Below are 18,904 nucleotides of genomic sequence, written 5' to 3'. Positions count from 1 at the left end.
AATAAATAAAAATAAAATAAATAAAAACCCAATAAAACTTTTGCCTTAAGTGCCATTTCTGCAGGACTGATTCATAGTACTTGCCATGCTGATTGATATCCTCTTCCCTCTTATTACTTTGGAGATGTATATCCACAAACAGCCACTGGAGCATTTGATACAAGATGAAATCTGATAGTTTCATTTGTAGCTCAGAAATGCCTTGTGTGCAGAAGGAACTTTATATGAGTTCAGGTCAACAGGGAGTATATAAAGAGCAGCAATTCCTTACACTTAAAACTAGCATAATAATTTCACTAACGGTGGCTTCCCCAATTTTAGTACTGAAGTTATGGGAGAAGCATGCCTAACAAAGCTTCTTTTTAGTGCTTTAAATGTGGAATTGGCAATGCTCAGTCCTTTATGATCAGGAGTTATTTGAGGGCTCTCATAATAAATCTAACATTCATTCCAGTTATTATATTTGGGGATCTTTGTTCAGAAATCAAGAATGTAGCTTTCATTCAAATAATATAAATGTATGGGAGTTCATCTGATGCCATCACCTTTCTAGCTGAATCATAAAGATACTTTGGCAGCTGCTGCTCCTGTTATTTGAATCTGTTAGAGGGAGGGAAAGTGTAAAACCATATAGTGGATTACCATCAAAAGTCCACAGACTTCATCTTTTACATTAAACAGTCAACATGCCTGAAATAGCGTTCCAGAATTGTGGTTCTTGCCCAAATCTGAAGGAGTTAAATGAAACAGACTTAGGATCAAGCACAATCTATGCACAAGTTAACACTTACTTACACAGACACTTTCTGAAATGCTTACACTGAATATTCATATTAAAATGCAAACTTCCGAGGTTCTTTTTACACAAAAGTATGTGTTTTTAAAGAAAATACAGTACTTGAAATGTTAAAGCTGATATTCCAGTCATGGCACATCTTAGATAATAATTAATATTATGTTAAAAATGTATTCCTGATCACTTCAGTACTTATAATCAAGAACCTTTCTTAGATCAATTGCCAATTTTCCATTTGTATGAAATTTTCCATTTTTGAATTTTCCATTTGATCTAACATAATGCATAGTATGGCTGTGCATCAACTTGGATTCAAAGGGGAAAAGGTGATTCAGAGTATATGCATGTGCATTGTTCCTGTTAGAAATTCATTAAAGACATAGATGATTTAAGGAATTGCCAATAGGTGTGATATGTGTGGCTGTGTGTACTCTGATCACTGTTTCCTCTTCAGACCTGGACTACTGTGCAGGCCTATTCCAAAGAAAATGTATTAACTGAGTGACAAACTTACACTGAGAGATGGAATGTCTAAACCAGAACTGAAGGATAAACAGCTGCTTCCAGTTGCAAGGCATTGTCAAATTTCAGAGGAAAAAATGCCACTTCCTGATATTCTTCAGAAAGGTGTAGCTGGCAGCTCAAGGTTTTTCAGAAGTGGTTTGTCCTAGCCTCCTTCCTAGGGCTGAGAGAAAGGGACTGGCCCAAGGTCCCCCAGCTGGCTTTGTGCCTAAGGCGGGACTAGAACTCTTGGTCTCCTGGTTTCTTGCCCAGTGCCTTAACCACTAGACCACACTGCCCCCCTTTCTCGATATCCTGTATATGTATATTTCTCTCTCTCTCTCTCTCTCTCTCTCTCTGTGTGTAGGATGCAAGAAAGAATTGAAAGCACCACAAAGAAGGGTGCTGACTGAACTCAAGTTCTTGCCTGAAATTTCTGAATAAGCTGCCATTTCTGTTAAATGCATTGGAGGTGCAGGGTGAAGAAGGAATTATCTAAATTTATTGTAAGAAATTGAGATACAGCCACTAAGTACTTTTTAAATGCTGAGATTCTTAAGCGCTGTTCAGTTTTGCTCCAAGTGTTGAGTGTGGAGAGAGACAAACAGTATTTCCATGTATTCAGTTCAGAGAATTGAAAGGAAGAAAGGATAGTTGTCTTCCTTCATTTAGTCATAAAATCCCATGATCATTTGGATAATTTACTACTGGATCCAGAATGCTACATGAGGTGGAATTCCAGTCTAGTAGACCTCTAATTCTAAGGAGACTTTTTGAAAAAAGAAAAAAAAAAAGGAATGAAGATTGTCTGGAGAATTCTGTTGGATGGTTCTGTTACAGTTGGTTCTCATCCTATCCAAAAACACTTTGGATTGAGTCATCTTAATATCTGCAAGAAAGACAATCAGATAAAGGCCCTAATCATGTCTAACCCCTGGAAAAGACATTTGCCTTTTACACGAATCCTGTTGCGTCCTTGGCTTAGTGAGAATGGGGCAGAATACAATAATTTATTCTTACCTGGTGGAAGGGAAAGTGAAATCTTGAGTATTTTCTTGCACATTGTATTTTGTTTTTCATACCTATTGACATACGGATAATGTTTCTCTTTTTCTTCCCAGCACTCCTAGCTGGAAAACATTTGGTTTGACTTTGAGAGTTCAATTTTCTAACATCATCATCATTTTATTTATATTCCCCTTGTCCCATATACTCTTCTCAGGAACGTTTGGGGTGAAATATATGATTTCATCACCACCTCTTTACCTTTCTAGCTATTCTGCCAGATGGGTTAGGCTGAGCAGTAGTACAAATCTGAGCTGATAGTAGCTTGTGTTTAAACAGGGATTTGTCCTCGGCAAAAGCAGCAGGGTGTAGGTATACTAGCAAAGCTGAGCCATCTCTGCTTGTTTTTCACCTCTCCTAAGGCTGAATGGAGATTCTGTTCTGAAAACTTAAGAAGCTGCAGGAAGAATTAACTTTCCTCCTCTCCAAGCTGGTGGCTCCAACCTCGTAAGGGCTGTCACAGTTTTTTATGGCTGATTTTTCAGGCCACCACAAAGCTTGCTGGGATACTGACCAAAAAGGAGGTGGCTAATAAACCATGGCCAGTGGTGTCTTGCTTTGGTGTGAGGAGTGTTCTGGGGAGATAGTCTAATCATGGTTAATGTTAGGCCAGCATTGTGAACATGGCCCTTCACCAAATACTACAGCCTCTCATCTGAATTTTTAAAACATGCATGTGTTTAAGCCTGTTGTGTGGAAGGCAGGAGGTCTCGAATCTCCTCGGTCAGAGGCCCTCAAGGTCTTCATACCCTGATCCCCCCTCCTGCTTTGTTGCAGCGGCTTGGTGGTTTTTGCTGTCATCACCTATTCTCCAGGGGATCTCTCACTAAGTATCCAGCCCCTGACCCCAGTGTGTGTGAGCATGGGGTCTCCCACCCTGTTGTAATTCTACTCATATTAAATATTGTACAGTGTGTCTCAGAATGGTTCTTAAAATATCAAAAACATTAAATGTTTGGTCAAAGTCTCCTCCAAAGAGATGGTTGTAATTTGCTCTATATAGAAATGACTTGGAAAGCGGTTGAAAAGCCGCAGCTTGTTTTGAGTGCAAGAGCCCATTCTGATTTAATTGAACCTAGGGAATGCTCATCCCCCATAATCCTTCCATATCCGGGGGGGTGGGGCGGGGGCAATGTTCTGTACATGTGGCTGACAGATACAATTCAAAGTGATACTTTCGTAATCTCCACCCACCCCACCTGTGATCTGTGCCTTGGCTATCTTAAAGAAGCAATAATTCCTCACTCTGAGTCTCATTATGATCTGCTGAAGGGTGTTAAGGGGGAAAACTGAGGTTCTAAAGGATCAATATGGACCAAATGCTTTGGCTGCCTCAGGGGCACCTGAATTGCTTTCTTACTTGATAGAATCCATGAGAGAAATAAAACTATAACACACCTCTATCAAAAGTTCAATAATATTTTTAAAGTGGACATTTCTGGGATATTTCAAACATGGACTAAAGAACTGGAATTTCTGATAAAGCCACATCAATGGCTTCATGTCCTTAAAAATGTTAAAATGGTATCTACTGATTTGAGATTAAGGTTGATTCATTAAAAAATGTATTTAGGGTGGTATCAGACTCTCCAAAGAATGTATTTGAAAGGACGGACATCAGATTTTCTATGCTCAAGGTGTAAAAACTTTGAGGGCTCACTGACCCATATGATATGGGCATGTGATCATTTAGTATCTTTTTCGGATATTGTATTAATGTATATTAGTAGATTTATGAGAAAATCTTTCCATATTAAAGATGTCAATGTAATGTTGAATTGTATACCAAAACATTGGAATTTGACTGTTTATCAGGAATTGTGGTTGTATAGAACAGGGAAGTGGGTGGCAAAAAGAATTATATTAAGAAATTGGAAAAGTGATATTATTCCAGATGTCAAGGAATGGTTGTCAGAAATGTGTGATTTATCTGTTTTGGAAAAGGCAATATTCTCAACTAATCAAAGGATGCAGCAATATGTGTTACTATGGCAAAGATTTTTTGATGTCTTGCAAGAATCTTGTTCATATTATAGTAGTGAATTCATTGGTAAACCAGTGACTATTGATAAGTATAAAATATAAGATAGATTTTTTCCTTTTTTTTCCTTCTTCTTAGCTTGTGTTTTTAGTTTGTACTTTTAATTTATTTTTAAATTTTCTTTTTTTTCTTTAAGATTAAAGGTTGTTTTGTTAAAAAATAATAAAGATTATATAAAAAAATCAGGTTCATAGTGGGAGCTCTGCAGATCAGACATTGATCCCCTCCACAGTTAGGACTTCTGAACATAGGAGGAAATGCTAGACTGCAGAAGATGGGCCATTTGTACAGCTATCCAGGTTCTTCTGGCCTTCTGGTTCTCACTGGCTGATCTAGTGCTTTTGGCTCACATAAAACCTCCCAAATCTGCCACCTTTCTTCAATTTGAGCAGTTTGTGGCAGGGAGAAGCTACTAGGCTCCTAGATGTGCTTGGTGCCCATTGGGCTTGCCTTCCAAGCCTGGCTGTCATTCATAGAACTTGAAACTAAATGAGACCCACCAATCCTGTGGGCATATCAGACTGAATGAAACCCTGTGAAAGTCTTGCATCTTCACAGCATCCTAAGGTTAAACTACCCTCCTCTCCGCACAAGAATCCAAGCATCCCCAACAAATGGCTGTCTAATCTTTATTTGATCCCATCTAGTGAAGGGGGGCTATCACCTCTCTATCTAATTGGTTTCACTATCTTCCTGCTAGGAAGTTTTTCCAAACAGTCCTTCAGAGGCATCTCTGGGGGGACTGAGGGAGGTATGTGGGTGGCAAATGAAAGCAGCATCTTCTGCCTCAATTGCATGGACTTCTCCAACTTCTTGGAATTCCCAGTGTGAATCAGAGCTGCTAGGGACGATAAAAGCCCAATTCTTTACCATCCTCTCTCTGTGTTTTAAAAAGACAAAACCCTTCCCTAATTCCAGCAGAGCAAGGAGAAGAGTAATCTGACTTAGCCTGTGTATCTGGCAAACAGCCATTTCTCACTGCTGGAGATGTGGATTGTGAGTCTGAATCTTCATCCAACAATACTCCATTTCTTTCCTTGCCGGTCCTATGAGATAGCCCATTTCTTCCATCTAGAGTTGATCAATCTGATAAGCAATGGAAAAAGGGTAAAAAAGGATATAGGCTATTGCATGCATTCTGGGTAACCTCCCCTTTCTCTTCCAATGGTATATTTTTCCATTCTTAGCTAGAGATAAGGGATAGGAGGAAATGTGTGTCTGTGTGCAGAGCCGTAACTGGGGGGACAAGTGGGGCATATGCCCTGGGTGCCGCACTGGGGGGGGCACCAAAACGAGCACTGGGGGGTGCCAAAATGGGCACGGAATCCGTGTTTGCCCTGGGTGACAAAGACCCTAGTTGCAGCCCTGTCTGTGTATGTACAGATGTTTTCAGTCCAGAGAAAATGGGAGAATTTCAGCTGATGGAAAATTTATTTTTTTTTAAAAAACAGCTATTTTCTTTTACAGGTTATAAGGAAGATGTGGTTACCCGCAAACTAGGAATTAAGGTATGTATCTTCTCCTATCTACTGTACATACGGCTTTGTAGAACAAGGAAAGGAATCGAAATGAACAGAATAGAACAGATAATGAAAACAGATGCATTACCAACTGAGGGGAGAATGTGTAGACGTCTGTGTGGGCTGGTTTGCACTCACTCAATGCAGTAATGGCTTTATTTTGTTTCATGTGGGTTTTATGGCTTAGCATGTTGGGTAAACCAGCATTTGACTTTTAAATTGTGGGTTATTTGATAAAGAATAGGCTTGCGCATGCTTCAGAAATAATTATGAAGAACGGCTGTTGACCTCACACGAGCCCAGTGCCACTCTGCTACTGATTAAAGCAGCCATATTGTTTTGCAGACTTCAATATAAGCCTCTTCAGCTCATTAAAGTGATTCTTAAAACAGTGGCATCTTTTTTTCCTGAGCTCACATGGAAACCTGAAAAAAAGGACATGGCTGCTTTACTGGGTAGTAGCTGTGCTAACATTTGCCCAAGGTTATGTATAATTTTTTAAGCATGTGCAGCCCTGTATCCGTGGATAGAAATTGGGACTGAGATAAGAAAGGAGGGGATTTAAAAAGGTCTGATCAGGAAACAGCACCAGTTTAACAGCTAGTGTTATGCGTATCTTCTGAGGAAATCCCATCAAGAACATTTATCTTTGTCTTCCATATACCGCCCAGATTCACCTCCTATCATGAACTGGGAGATGTAGTAACTTAAATCTTACTGGCAGAACCCTTTTTCCAGGAGGCCCCCAGTAAAAAATAATTACTGACTGAGCTGAAGACAAAATTTTCATCCCTTGTTATCAGTCCATATTTTATCTCTGGTCAGTTTTTTCCCTGAACAGAGATAATCCATTTAGGCAGAAATGCCTAGCATAGCACTGCAAATTTCTGATGGTTGGAATGTTTCAAACTGGTTCTGGTTCTAGATCCGGAACAGAGACCACTTAGTCACAATTCAGTGGAGTATTCCCCTGCCATCTGATAGAGAAATCTTTCTCTGTGTCCCAACTCTGGAAGAGGCACATTTGGTTGGGATGACAGAAAGTTCCTCACATCTAAACTCTGGAACTTTCTACCAGGGGGATAAACAGAGAAAGTGCTTTTTCTACCTTTTTTTCCCAGCCAACAAGGCTTTTTCTTAAGGAAGTCACTTTCTTCACAGGAAGCCTACGTATCAGGAGAAGCTGCTGTCTGCTTCGTAATTTTCTATAGGGATTTTTGTGTTTTTTTACAGATGTTTTTAGTGTTGTCTTCCTTTTTTACCTTTCAAACATTTTATACGTTGCACTGATGTTTAAGGTCATCAGCTACCCTAAGTGTAATGGGTGCATTAGAATGGTAGGATAGAAATTTGTATAGAAATGAACAAATGTTTTGTTTGGTGTGGGTGTGTTTTGAGGGGATAGGGAGGACTTCATAGTCAGAGATGCTCCTTAATTCTGTTTCCTGCCCTTTCTCTACAATTCTCAAAACAGTTCTGAGCAGGTCCATTTAAAAAATATTTTTTAGAACAGATTTCTAGAATGTGAAAAATACTGAGACACACTGAGATTAGCTCTGCATGTTGTCTTGGTGCCTTGTATTCTTGTACACTTAGGGTAGAAGGAACATTTTCCAACATATATACAGGTTTGGGTGATCTATTTGCAATGTATTGTTTATTCTAAGAATTTCCTCTGTAACCATATGTGATGCAGAAGAAAGAGATGCGTAAAACAATCATCAGCTTTCTAGAAAGTAACATTGGAGCCACTGTACTGTAGGAAAAACTCCTCTACACATTAATCTGCTTTAGGTGACCTTGTGAATCCTGTTACCGGATGTTTTGCTTTCTTGTCTCCAAGGATGAAATACTTATTATAGAGGACAGAGGATTGGCATGCATAAGACACTCTGTTGCAGGATTTATGGGGATCCAGATGACATGTTCAATATGTGGCCAAATAATTGCCTGTCGCCCCCCCCCCCCAAGAATTTTCACAGGCTCATTGTGGACATCATCCTAATGATTAAAGTATGCAGACGTTTCCGCACTGGACTGAAAGGACTGTCAGGTTTTCACCTGATAGAGAAAGATTGTCGTGGAGAAATTGAAGAGGTAAGGAGTCCCACAAAATTAACTGAAGGTCTTTTATTTGTTACTGATGTTATTTATTATTACTTTTTAACATTGACTTCCATTGGTATTCTACAATATAATTGCAAACCATTGAAGTCCATAAATACAAAATAAAATTATTTGTTAAAAATTAACATGAAAGTGTAGCAGTAGAATATGTGTAGGTTTTTTGTGAACAGAATTCTGTATAAAATTAACTGTCATTCAATGTCTGCTTTTTAGGACATGAAAGGCTCCAATATTATTTTTAATCGACATGAATTCAGCGTTTCAAAGGTTTGGACAAGCCATACATTATTGTTTTTGATGGGCTTTTTTGCACCTGTAGTGACAGACATCCAGGGGACAAGGGTAGGAATATAGCAAGGGGGAAACTGAACAAATACTCCTTTGGAAGACAAAACAAGAACAACAACTCAGAATGTTCCAACTCAATGTTTTAGTTGCGTTGTTCAGTTTTGAGCTCAAGGCAAAATACATTTGCGGTTTCATGCACACTGGTAACTGTTATTCAGTCCTGCTTCACAGAATCACAGTAGCCAAAACTGGTGTGTATCTGCCACAGGAGGTTTACAGTTTGAGCTTGACTGGATGTGAGCGTGAGCTGCTTGAAAGAGGAAAGGTATGCAGGGGAGAGAGTGGAATATATCAAAGTAGATGCACTTCAGTATGACTGAGAATGGGGATTAAAAGCTGTCTTCCCCAATCCTTGGGTTAATTGGTATCACTGCTATCGCCCCTTAGCCACCATGTTCATTTGGGCTGGGGAATGGTGGAATTGTAGTCCAATATCTGCATAGCAAAAGGTCAGGAGAGAGGGTTCACATTATTGGTGAATTGAAATATAATTCACACTCATCTGAGTCATTCCTGAATACTGTTTTAAAAATTAAATGCAAACATTAAGCAGTATAGCTGAAGCATGGATCTTATTGCCAGGAGCATCTGCAGATGGGGGGAGGGTGTCAAAATGGCATCTGTGACCACATGATCAAGGCCTCACCCCCCTTTTAAGGTATAATGCAGACCCAAATTCACTTTAATGCCCCCTCTCCCTTGCTGATGCTCCTCTTATTACTTCCACAGCAGGCTTCCTTCTCAGTTGCAATAATGCCTCAACATTACACAAGCTTTTCCCTGAAAGCAATAAACTCCCTCCATTATTACTTTCATTAATTCTAATTATTTACATTACTTTAGGCTTGTTACACAGGCTTCTTGGTGACTGTGGGAGGAGAGGCATATGATAGGAAGGGCTTGCGTGGACCAGGAAAGCTGTAGAAATGCTGTGGCCAAAGTTCTCACAGCATCCATCACTGCAATGGAATTTTATTATTCTTTTGCCAAGGCAGAAATCACATATTTCTCCATGGAACTGAGAAATAATCACATGAAGTCCTGATAAAATACTGAGCACACTAGTACTGCAAACAATAAAAGAAATTTGAAGTTGCAGCTTTTAAAGGGAGGCAGAATAGTGAGAGAAAGAGAGAGAGAGAGAGAGAGAACTAATAATGCCTAGGGTCTTGGGAGAATGGCATTGCCATCTTTTACTGCTGCTCATGTGAATATTTATTTTAAAATGTATTTGATATTGCCTTCAGGAACATTTTCCTTTTAGAGCAATCCAAATAACTAAGAAGCCGCCATCGTGGAGGACCGAATCAGAAATAAACTACTTGCGAAACCGCTTGCATTTTTTAGAAAGTTTCCGACAATATAGCCCAACACTGCAGTACCTTTTGGCCAAAGTGATTCGCTTTGAACGGTAATCAGAAAGGGAAAGTGGGCTGGGGAAGAGAATAATGACTTGGGAGCAATCCAAACTGGATCTGTAGCTTTAAAGGTCTCAAAGCATGCCAGTTAAAGGTAACATTCCATCACGGTCACCCAGGATATCTTACTGCCAGAGCTGGAGTAGCCCAGGGCATCCCACCTTCATACAACACCTTCACAGAAATCCTAAGCAGTTTCTAGGGACAAACTCTGCAGGGCCTCCCTCTGCTCTCTGTAACTGTTGTCCTGTATTCTGCTGACTAATGCAGTCTGGAAAGCTCCTCCTCCTATTAACATTTCCCTTGGTGCCCCAGAGTGCCCAACTCAGTACCCTTGTGGGTATTGGAGGGGATTCCCCTATTAGAAAACCCTGTAACTGGAGGGGAGGAAGGGATGGGGTAGATCACCTTTTCAGATCTGGCAGGTGTATTACGCCGTATTGTGAGTGTTCACGATACAGTATATCGCGTGCTTCCCAAACGTTTACTAAGTGGACAGAGTTTCTCTAAACATTAAAGCTGGATAGGCCCATGTTTTTTTCTATATTCTGTGTGATGGTGAAAGGTGCCCTGTGCAAGCACCGAGTCATGACTGACCCTTTGGGGGGATGCCGCTTTCGTGATGTTTTCTTGGGAGACTGTAGCGGGGTGGTTTGCCATTGCCTTCCCCAGCCGTCACCTTCCCCAGCAAGCTGGGTGCTCATTTTACCAACCTGGGAAGGGTGGGAGGCTGAGTCGACCTGGGCTGGCTATTTGAGAACCCAGCTTTCGCTGGGATCAAACTCAGGTCGTGGGGAGAGTTTTGGTTGCAATACTGCCGTCTACCCCTCTGCGCCACTAAATTCTTTTCTAAATTCCCCTACAATGCTGATCTACTGAAATAGAGATATTCTCCCTAGGCTCAGGGGTGAGAGTGGGCTTTCTCGACAATGCCAAGGCATCCTTTTTGTGTGATTCTTTCTAGATGAAAGAATCGAGATGAAACGTTTCTGACTTAATTGTCAACTGCTTGCCTAAATGTTAGTAAAACGTCTCATGCTATCATCATTCAATATTTTGTAAGACCTTAACTGGAGAACTTCTTTCATAACCAAAGACAAAGCTCTCCTACAGACTTCCCGATTCTGTTTCCAACTTCCTTTGTGCTAGTGTGATGAATTTTGGATTAGTTGGAATAATCCGTTCGTACAGGGAAAAATTGATCTTTGGGGAAATAATTCCAACTAGTCACATGATTTCCCCAAAGCTATATTTTTCCCTGTACGAACTGAGTAGGGTGGTTACCCTGAGGTAATTCCTATTTGCACCGACAGCAGGGCAGTTCCTGGGAATGACTGTGGTTCAGCGGCTGTAGGAAGAGATGGAGGATTTGGCTAGTGCTTACTCAGGCATTCATAAATGTTACCGGAATGGACAAGCGCTAAGAGCTACTCAGCTACAGAATAGATTGTCTCAGAAGGAGGTAGACTCCCCTTCTCAGGAGGTGCTTAAACAGAAACTGTAGGGGATGCTGTAGTAGTGGATTCCTGCACTGAGCAGGGTTAGATTAGAAGATCTCTGGTGTCACTTCAATCCCTTCCATTCCGTGATCCTATAAATGTTGGAAAAAGCTGACTTGGCTTTAATCTGACATTAATAAAGAAGAAAGGAGCAGATAATGATCTGGATTGTTCTGTGGGAATGATGCTTATTCAGACACAAAAAAAGAGATATTGTAGAAGATGCCTGTTAAAGAAATGCCAGCTCTCATGCTTGAAAAATGTACCAGTGGCATACTATATAAGAAATATCAAACAAAAGAAGTGTATGGAGTATACAATGGCACAAGTGTATGGACTCTGGATGATTTCAGTGTCCAGCTGAAAATCAAGCGGTTTGGATGTGTCCCACATTAAGTCTATGAAAAACCAGATGTCTGGTAGCCTTTTTTCAGACTAACACATTTTATAAAAAGGCATAAGCTTTTGTGAATTACAGCTCACTTCATTGGATGCATGGAGTAGCTAAACTGAAGCTGGACTGAAACTGGAATGAGGTGGGGAGGGAAAGAGCAGAGGACAGAAGTCAGTGGTTATGCAGATGCAGATTACAAGTACCTTATAAATTAAAGTTTGGAATATGTTAAAAACCCATTGTGTTTGTTGAGACCTTCTGATGTTAATATATGTGATTTCAGCAGTCTCTTCCTCAGTTGTGCTGGTGAAGTTTATTTACTCCAGAATAGCTACTTCAAGGTCTGTTATAGAGTATCCTGGCAGGTTAAAATGCTCTGTTATTATTTTATCCTTGTTTCGAGTCCTGATGTCAAATGTGTGTCCATTCGTTCTTCTGCACAAAATCTGCCCCATTTGTCCTACCTAGACTCCAGAGGTTGTTAGTCTTGTCAGGTAGTCCAGACAGGGTAGCACAACCCTAGGAGTACTAGTTCTATCTTTATTGTAAGGTGACATTAACAGAGTCTTGCAAGTCTAAAAGTGCCCCTTCACTTTTACTCACCCAGAAACTAAGGAAGGTCCCTTCTGAGCCTCTTTCTCCAGCTCTCATCCTTCAAACTTCACTTATTGGATCGTTGTCTAGGCTGCAGCTCTTCCTCCTGTCCCCCAAGATCTTTCCCACATACCATAACAGAGCGGCATTGCTGACAGATGATGGCATATCTCACATCAAAGGAAGAGCATGTGAAGGCACCCTTAATCTATGTGCAAATTCGTTGGGGCCTGTGACTGCACAGCTGGTGCAATGCAGGGTCAAAGTAGATGTCCTCCTATAATGTCTAGAATGGGACTGAATCTGTGAAGAGGCTGTGAAAAACAGCTTTTAGCTTTGTTGGCTGGGAATTCTTGAAACTGTACTCTTACCACCTTTGAAAGGGTGAGGGAGGCTAGTGAACTGTGCTGGCAATTTAAGTCTTCTTGTTCAGGTTCATCTCTGCTAGCTTGTGATGTCACCTGATGATCTATCTTCCAGATTTGGCCGCAGAAGAGTGGTCATAAAAAAGGGGCATCAAGCAGCCGCCTTTTACTTCATTTATTTTGGTACAGTTGCTGTCACAGATGATGAGGATGGTAGCTCTGCCTTTGTGGAAGCAGCTCCAATTACAATTCATAGGGGTGCTTCTTTTGGGGTGAGTGTGATCTGCAGCAGTGGTTCTCAGCTTTTCACCTCTAGCAGACAAATGGTTCTCTCTGCAACAGAAAAACACACACTCTCACACCTTCTTCCACAAAGGAAATATCTATATATGTTTGCAGGCATTGATAAATATTATGCCTGTAAGCACTATCCATGGGATGTGGTGGTGCTGCGGGTTAAACCGCTGAGCTGCTGAGCTTGCCGATCGGAAGGTCGGCGGTTCGAATCCGCGTGACAGGGTGAGCTCCCGTTGCTAGTCCCAGCTCCTGCCAACCTAGCAGTTCAAAAACATGCAAATGTGAGTAGATTTATAGGTACCGGTTCGGCAGGCAGGTAACGGCGTTCTGTGTAGTCATGCCGGCCACATGACCACGGGAGTGTCTACGGACAAACGCCAGGTCTTCGGCTTTGAAACGGAGATGAGCACCGCCCCCTAGAGTCGGACACTACTGGACTTAATGTCAAGGGAAACCTTTACCTTTACCTTTAAGCACTATCCATACATAAGAATTATAGTATCGCCTTTCCAGTCCAAGATGCTGCCCTTCCTAAGCATTGGGAAGTTTCAGCTGAAGAACTCCAACAGGTAGCGCCATCAAGTCAGGTAACTTTCAGGGGAACTGATATTCAGAAAAACTTGTTGAGTGAGCTCCAAAGATAGGACAGTGTTAACAGCTGCGTATTCCATGGGGCCCATAAAATCCTCACCACATGCATGAATTTTAAATTCCGAAAGCGTGCTGTGAAGCCAACACCACCACCCTGGATCATCTGTATTTTCTAGTGCTGTAGGATTCTACATAGACCCCAGAGGCATTACAGAGTAAAAATGATGGTGGCTGCAGGAAGGCTTCTGTTGATAAATGTGCTCTGCTGCCCAGGAAAAAGGAAAAGAAAAGCTGGGGAGAGTCTGATTTTAGGAAATAAGAAGTGGGGGGTGGAGCAGTGAGGAGGATGTGGAGAGAGAGATGAGGAAAAGGAAAAGGAACAGGTACATAATGGAAAGAGAGGAAGGATCAACCAGGATAGCATTCTCTCTCATTTATCTCTTGCTTGTTAACAGGAAATTGCCCTTTTGCAAAAAACAAGAAGAATTGCCACTATTGTCTGTATGGAGGAAACGGAATTGCTGGTGGTGGATAAAAAGGATTTTTTTGCCTTTAAACTGGATAAGGAGCTTCAACGTGAATTCAAAATCCGCTATGATTATTTGAGGTAACCCCTCGTATCGCTCTTTTCCATTGTTTGTTTCCCTGGTTTTGGCTTTGGTTCAACTAATCAGCCTTTATAGAAAGAACATATATAAAGAGTGTTTCTTTTTCAATAAGAGACCGGAATATTTGAACGGTCTATCCGTCTGTCTATCTATCTGTCAGCCATTGTGGTGTAGTGGTTAACGTGTGAACTCTGAGTGAAGGGACCCTGGCTCCAGTCCTCTCTTAGGCATAGAAGCCAGCTGGGTGATTTGGAGCCAATTTCTCTCTCAGATTGAGAATTCAGAAAACATCTTTCTACCAATCCATGCTGGACCAGTGTGGTAAATTATGGCCAATAACCTTCAGTGAAGAGGCCTTCATCCAGCAGTGGATTGATATGGGATGATTTGGGCTCATACTTTATTTTCATAAAAGTATTTTCATTTTCAAGTTAGCTGCTATTAAACTGCTTCAGAAATTATAGTTAGGAGTTTTAATCCTTATTTTCCCCATTTACAGAGAATTAAACATGCGTCTCTTTCTGACCCAGCCTTTTATCAGCCTTTTATCTGGACCCCTTTCAGTCAGGATTCAGGCCAGGATATGTGACTGAGACAGCATTGATTGTGCTCTTGGATGACCTCTGGTGGGAGCAGGATGAGGGTAGTGCATCCATCCTTGCTCTTCTTGACCTCTCAGTGGCCTTCGATACCATCAATCATGGTATCCTTCTGGACTGGCTTCAGGAGTTGGGGGTGGGTGGCACAGTGTTGTGCTGATTCTCCTCCTTACTCCAGGGTTGGTTCCAGTCGGTGCTGATGAGGGGGAGAGGTCCAGCCCATGGCCCCTGCTTTGTGGGGTGCCACAGGGCTCGGTTCTCTCTCCCCTCTTATTTAACATCTACATGAGGCCGCTCAGTTAAGTGTCCTGACAGTTTGGGGTGAGGCATCATCAGTATGCTGTTGATACCCAGCTTTATATCTCAACCCTTGGCTGCCTGAATGATGCCTGTCTCAGTGCCTGGAGACTGTAGGGTCCTGGATGGGGTGGAGTGGGCTGGCTCAACCTAAGCAAGACTGAGTGGCTTTGGGTGCCTGACCTTCCAGTACCAAGGTTATTCCACCTCTGGTTCTGGAAGGGGTGGCACTGCCTCAGAGGGACCTGTGTGCAATCTGGGGGTCCTCTTGGACTCATGGCTCCAGAGCAGGTGGTAGCCGTGGCTAAGAGGGCCTTTGCATACCTTCAGGTTATGCACCAGTTGCGCCCATTCCTGGACTGGGAGGCCCTACGCACTGTCACACTTGCCCCTGTGACCTCCTGTTTGGTCTACTGCAATACGTTCTATATGGGGCTGCTCTTGAAGAGCATTTGGAAGCTTCAGCTGGTAAAGAATGCAGCTGCCCAGGTTGTAAATGGTGTTGGCTATTTGGCACATGTAACACCATTGCTTTGGGGGCTGCATTGGTTGCCAGTGTGTTTCCAATACAAGGTGCTGGTTGTCACCTTTAAAGCCCTTCATGGCTTGGGACCAGGTTACCTGAGGGACCATCTTCTCCCAGTGGTTTCTACCCGTCCAGTCTGGTCCGGCAGGATGGGCATGCTCTGGGTCCCATCAGCCAAGGAATGTTTGCTGGTGGGGGCCAGAAGATGTGCCTTTTCTGCCATAATGCCTGTCCTCTGGAACATCCTTGCTCCTGAGATTAGGATTGCCCTAACCCTTTTGGTCTTTCGGAAGGCCTTGAAGACCTGGCTATATTGACACCAATGGATCATAATATCTCTTGGCTGCTATTTGTATTTAATTTCTTTTTTGTACTGTGTTTTAACTGTTTTAATTGTTTTTATGATTGTTCGCCACCCAGAGTCACTGGTTTGAGATGGTCGGCTATACAAATTGAATAAATAAATAAATACTCTTTCCTATTAATCATTCCACCTCTTATTCTATTCTATTCTATTCTATTCTATTCTATTCTATTCTATTCTATTCTATTCTATTCTATTCTATTCTATTCTATTCTATTCTATTCTATTCTATTCTATTGGTGGGTGGGAGGGAAAAGAATCAGGCTGTTTTGCATTCCCTGTTTTTTTTTAATTAATAAAGCAGCTGTCAGGCTCTGCCTGCGATCCAGTAAAGACACAGATGCTAGCGTGGGCTCAGGTTCTGGCTTTATTGAGGAACAGAGTGCATGCCTTTAAAAAGCTGAGAGTGAGGGGAGTGCGCTGGAACGGGATTTAAATAGCCCGCGCCGGTCAGCGCTCCACCCCACCTTATTCCAGGTGCGTCCCATGAGTCCCACCGGTTTCGTCCCTGTCAGGTGAGAGGTCGTTCAGCCCCCCTGCGCCCCGGGTGTCACCTCGATCGCCTTCCTGAACGGTAATGATCCATTGCCGGGCGATCAGGCTCTTAATCCTTTGACAGCTCGGGCGCGCCTCTCTTGTTGTTAGTCAATTGCTTGTTGGCAACTTTGTATCGCTGTCTTCTGCGCCGCAGGTCTCGGTTGTTACTTAGTTTCCTGCACCTGTTGCTTTCCTTTGTGTTTCATAGTTGCCTTTGCCTTAATCCACCAGGGACCCATTTCCCTGTATTGTCATGCGAGCCGTTGCGATGTCACAAGCATCGCAACGGTGGTCATGACATACTGCCCCCATTTAGGAAATCGCCAAGGGTTTGGAGGGATAGGCGGTATGGAAGTTGCGGATCAGGTCGGGAGCCTGGATGTCATGGGCAGCGACCCACTCAGGATGTGGGAAGTGTTTCCATTTGACTAGGTACTGGAGGGAGCCCCACAGCTTGCGGGAGTCTACTACCTCCTTGACCTCGAAGTGTTGCTGTCTGTCTATCATCACTGGTGGTGGGGGGCGTGTGTGGGTGCCACCGGGAGGGGTCACTTGCCGGCTTAAGTAAGCTGCAGTGGAACACTGGGTGCAGCCGCTTTAAATTATGGGGCAGGTCCAAGCGCACCGTGACTGGGTTCACGATTTGTGTCACCTGGAATGGCCCAATAAATTTGGAGGCCAGTTTCTTAGACGGTTGCGGTGATTTGATGAATCTGGTGGATAGGTAGACCAGGTCCCCTACCCAAAACGTTGGTTGTTGGCGCTGGTGTTTGTCCGCTTGCAGTTTGTATGCAGTTTGCGCCTCTTTAAGCGCGTCCTTGATGACCGGCCCCTTCCAAAAGGTGACGCCAAGCCTCCAGTGCTGCTTTAACTGCAAAGGCTTCCTTTTCCCACACGTGCCAGCGCCTCTCTGTCTCTGAAAATTTCCTAGAGAGATAGGCACATGGCTTCAGGATTCCAGCGGAATCCTTTTGCAGGAGGATGGCCCCAATTGAGAAGTCAGAGGCGTCCGCCTGCACCACAAAAGGCCGTTCGGGGTCCGGGTGGGACAGGATTGGCTCCGCTGTGAACAGCGCTTTTAGCCTGTCAAAAGCAGTTTGACAGTTGGGAGTCCAATTAAGCACGGCCCCTGGGTTTTTGACCTTGCGCGTCTCCCCGACGCCTTTAGGTAAAGGTAAAGGTTTCCCTTGACGTAAAGTCCAGTCGTGTCCGACTCTAGGGGGCGGTGCTCATCTCCGTTTCAAAGCCTTGGAGCCGGCGTTGTCCATAGGACACTTCCGGGTCATGTGGCCAGCATGACTCACGGAACGCCATTACCTTCCCGCCGAAGCGGTACCAATTAATCTACTCACATTTGCATGTTTTCGAACTGCTTGGTGTGCAGAAGCTGGGACGAGCAACGGGAGCTCACCCCGCCACGCGGTTTCGAACCGCCGACCTTCCGATCGACAGCTCAGTGGTTTAACCCGCAGCGCCACCGCGTCCCTTTACCGACGCCTTTGGTCTTTAGTAAATCGGTTAAGAGCAGGGCAATTTCCGCGAACCCCCTCCGCGAACCCAAGGAAGCTTTGAAGCTGGCGCCTGGTGCGTGGGCGTTCCCAGCTCAATACTGTCTGAACCTTCGCGGGGTCCATCTCTATGCCCTTGTCAGAGATCCTGTATCCTAAGTAGTCCAAGCGCGACTTGTGGAATTCTCACTTGGACAGCTTAGCGTAGAGTTTGGCTTTCCGGAGCTTAGTGAGAACTTGTCTCACTAATCTCTCATGTTCCCTCTGAGTCCTTGTGTAGATTAGGACATCGTCTAGGTAAACTAGTACGCCCTTGAACAGATGTTCGTGCAGCACCTCGTTGATGAGTTGCATGAAGACCCCCGGGGCCCCCGCAAGACCGAAAGGCAGTACCTTGTACTGGAAGGAGCCCAAGGGACAGTTGAACGCCGTTTTCCACTTGTCCCCCTCCCTGATGCGAATTCTGTAGTACACCTTGTGGAGGTCGAGTTTGGAAAACACCCTTCCCTTTGACAAGTGTGCCAGCATGTCTTTTACGAGGGGAAGGGGGGATAGGGAGGCGGAATTTAATCCGCGGTAATCTGTGCATAGTCTCAGGGTGCCGTCCTCCTTTTCTTGGAATAGGACGGGCGCTCCAACCGGCGAGTTTGCCGGTTCGATGAAGCCCCTGGAGAGGTTTTTGTCCAAAAATTCTCGCAGCGCCGCCAATTCCCTCTGGGTCATGGGGTAGATTTTGGGCTTGGGTAATGGGACGTCCAGGAGCAGTTCGATTGCACAGTCCGTCTTGCGATGGGGGGGTAATTGGTCTGCCTCCTCCTCCCCGAAGACGTGCTGTAAAGACTGTCCATATTGTTGGTCTCTGTTTTTTGCTCAGAATTCTCATATAAGAGGAAGCTTGAGAGAAAAACT

The 18,904-nt window shown here is 43.4% G+C and overlaps 1 protein-coding gene across 1 annotated transcript in view; it reads left to right on the top strand.

Annotated features, from left to right (window-relative positions):
• The first annotated feature begins 2,094 nt into the window (after window positions 1-2,094).
• The window catches only part of CNBD2 (cyclic nucleotide binding domain containing 2), a 41,027-nt gene continuing 24,217 nt past the window's right edge, over window positions 2,095-18,904 (top strand). Inside the window, 7 exon segments of the mRNA XM_063303919.1 lie at window positions 2,095-2,306; window positions 3,500-3,530; window positions 7,895-8,020; window positions 8,264-8,317; window positions 9,646-9,809; window positions 12,784-12,940; window positions 14,012-14,163. Coding sequence (XP_063159989.1) covers window positions 2,095-2,306; window positions 3,500-3,530; window positions 7,895-8,020; window positions 8,264-8,317; window positions 9,646-9,809; window positions 12,784-12,940; window positions 14,012-14,163 — 896 coding nt within the window.

The sequence above is a fragment of the Candoia aspera genome, chromosome 1, assembly GCF_035149785.1.
Source record: "Candoia aspera isolate rCanAsp1 chromosome 1, rCanAsp1.hap2, whole genome shotgun sequence".
Lineage (NCBI taxonomy): Eukaryota > Metazoa > Chordata > Lepidosauria > Squamata > Boidae > Candoia > Candoia aspera.
The sequence above is the reverse complement of the archived record's forward strand: the minus strand, read 5'-3'. Positions and strand labels throughout refer to the sequence as shown.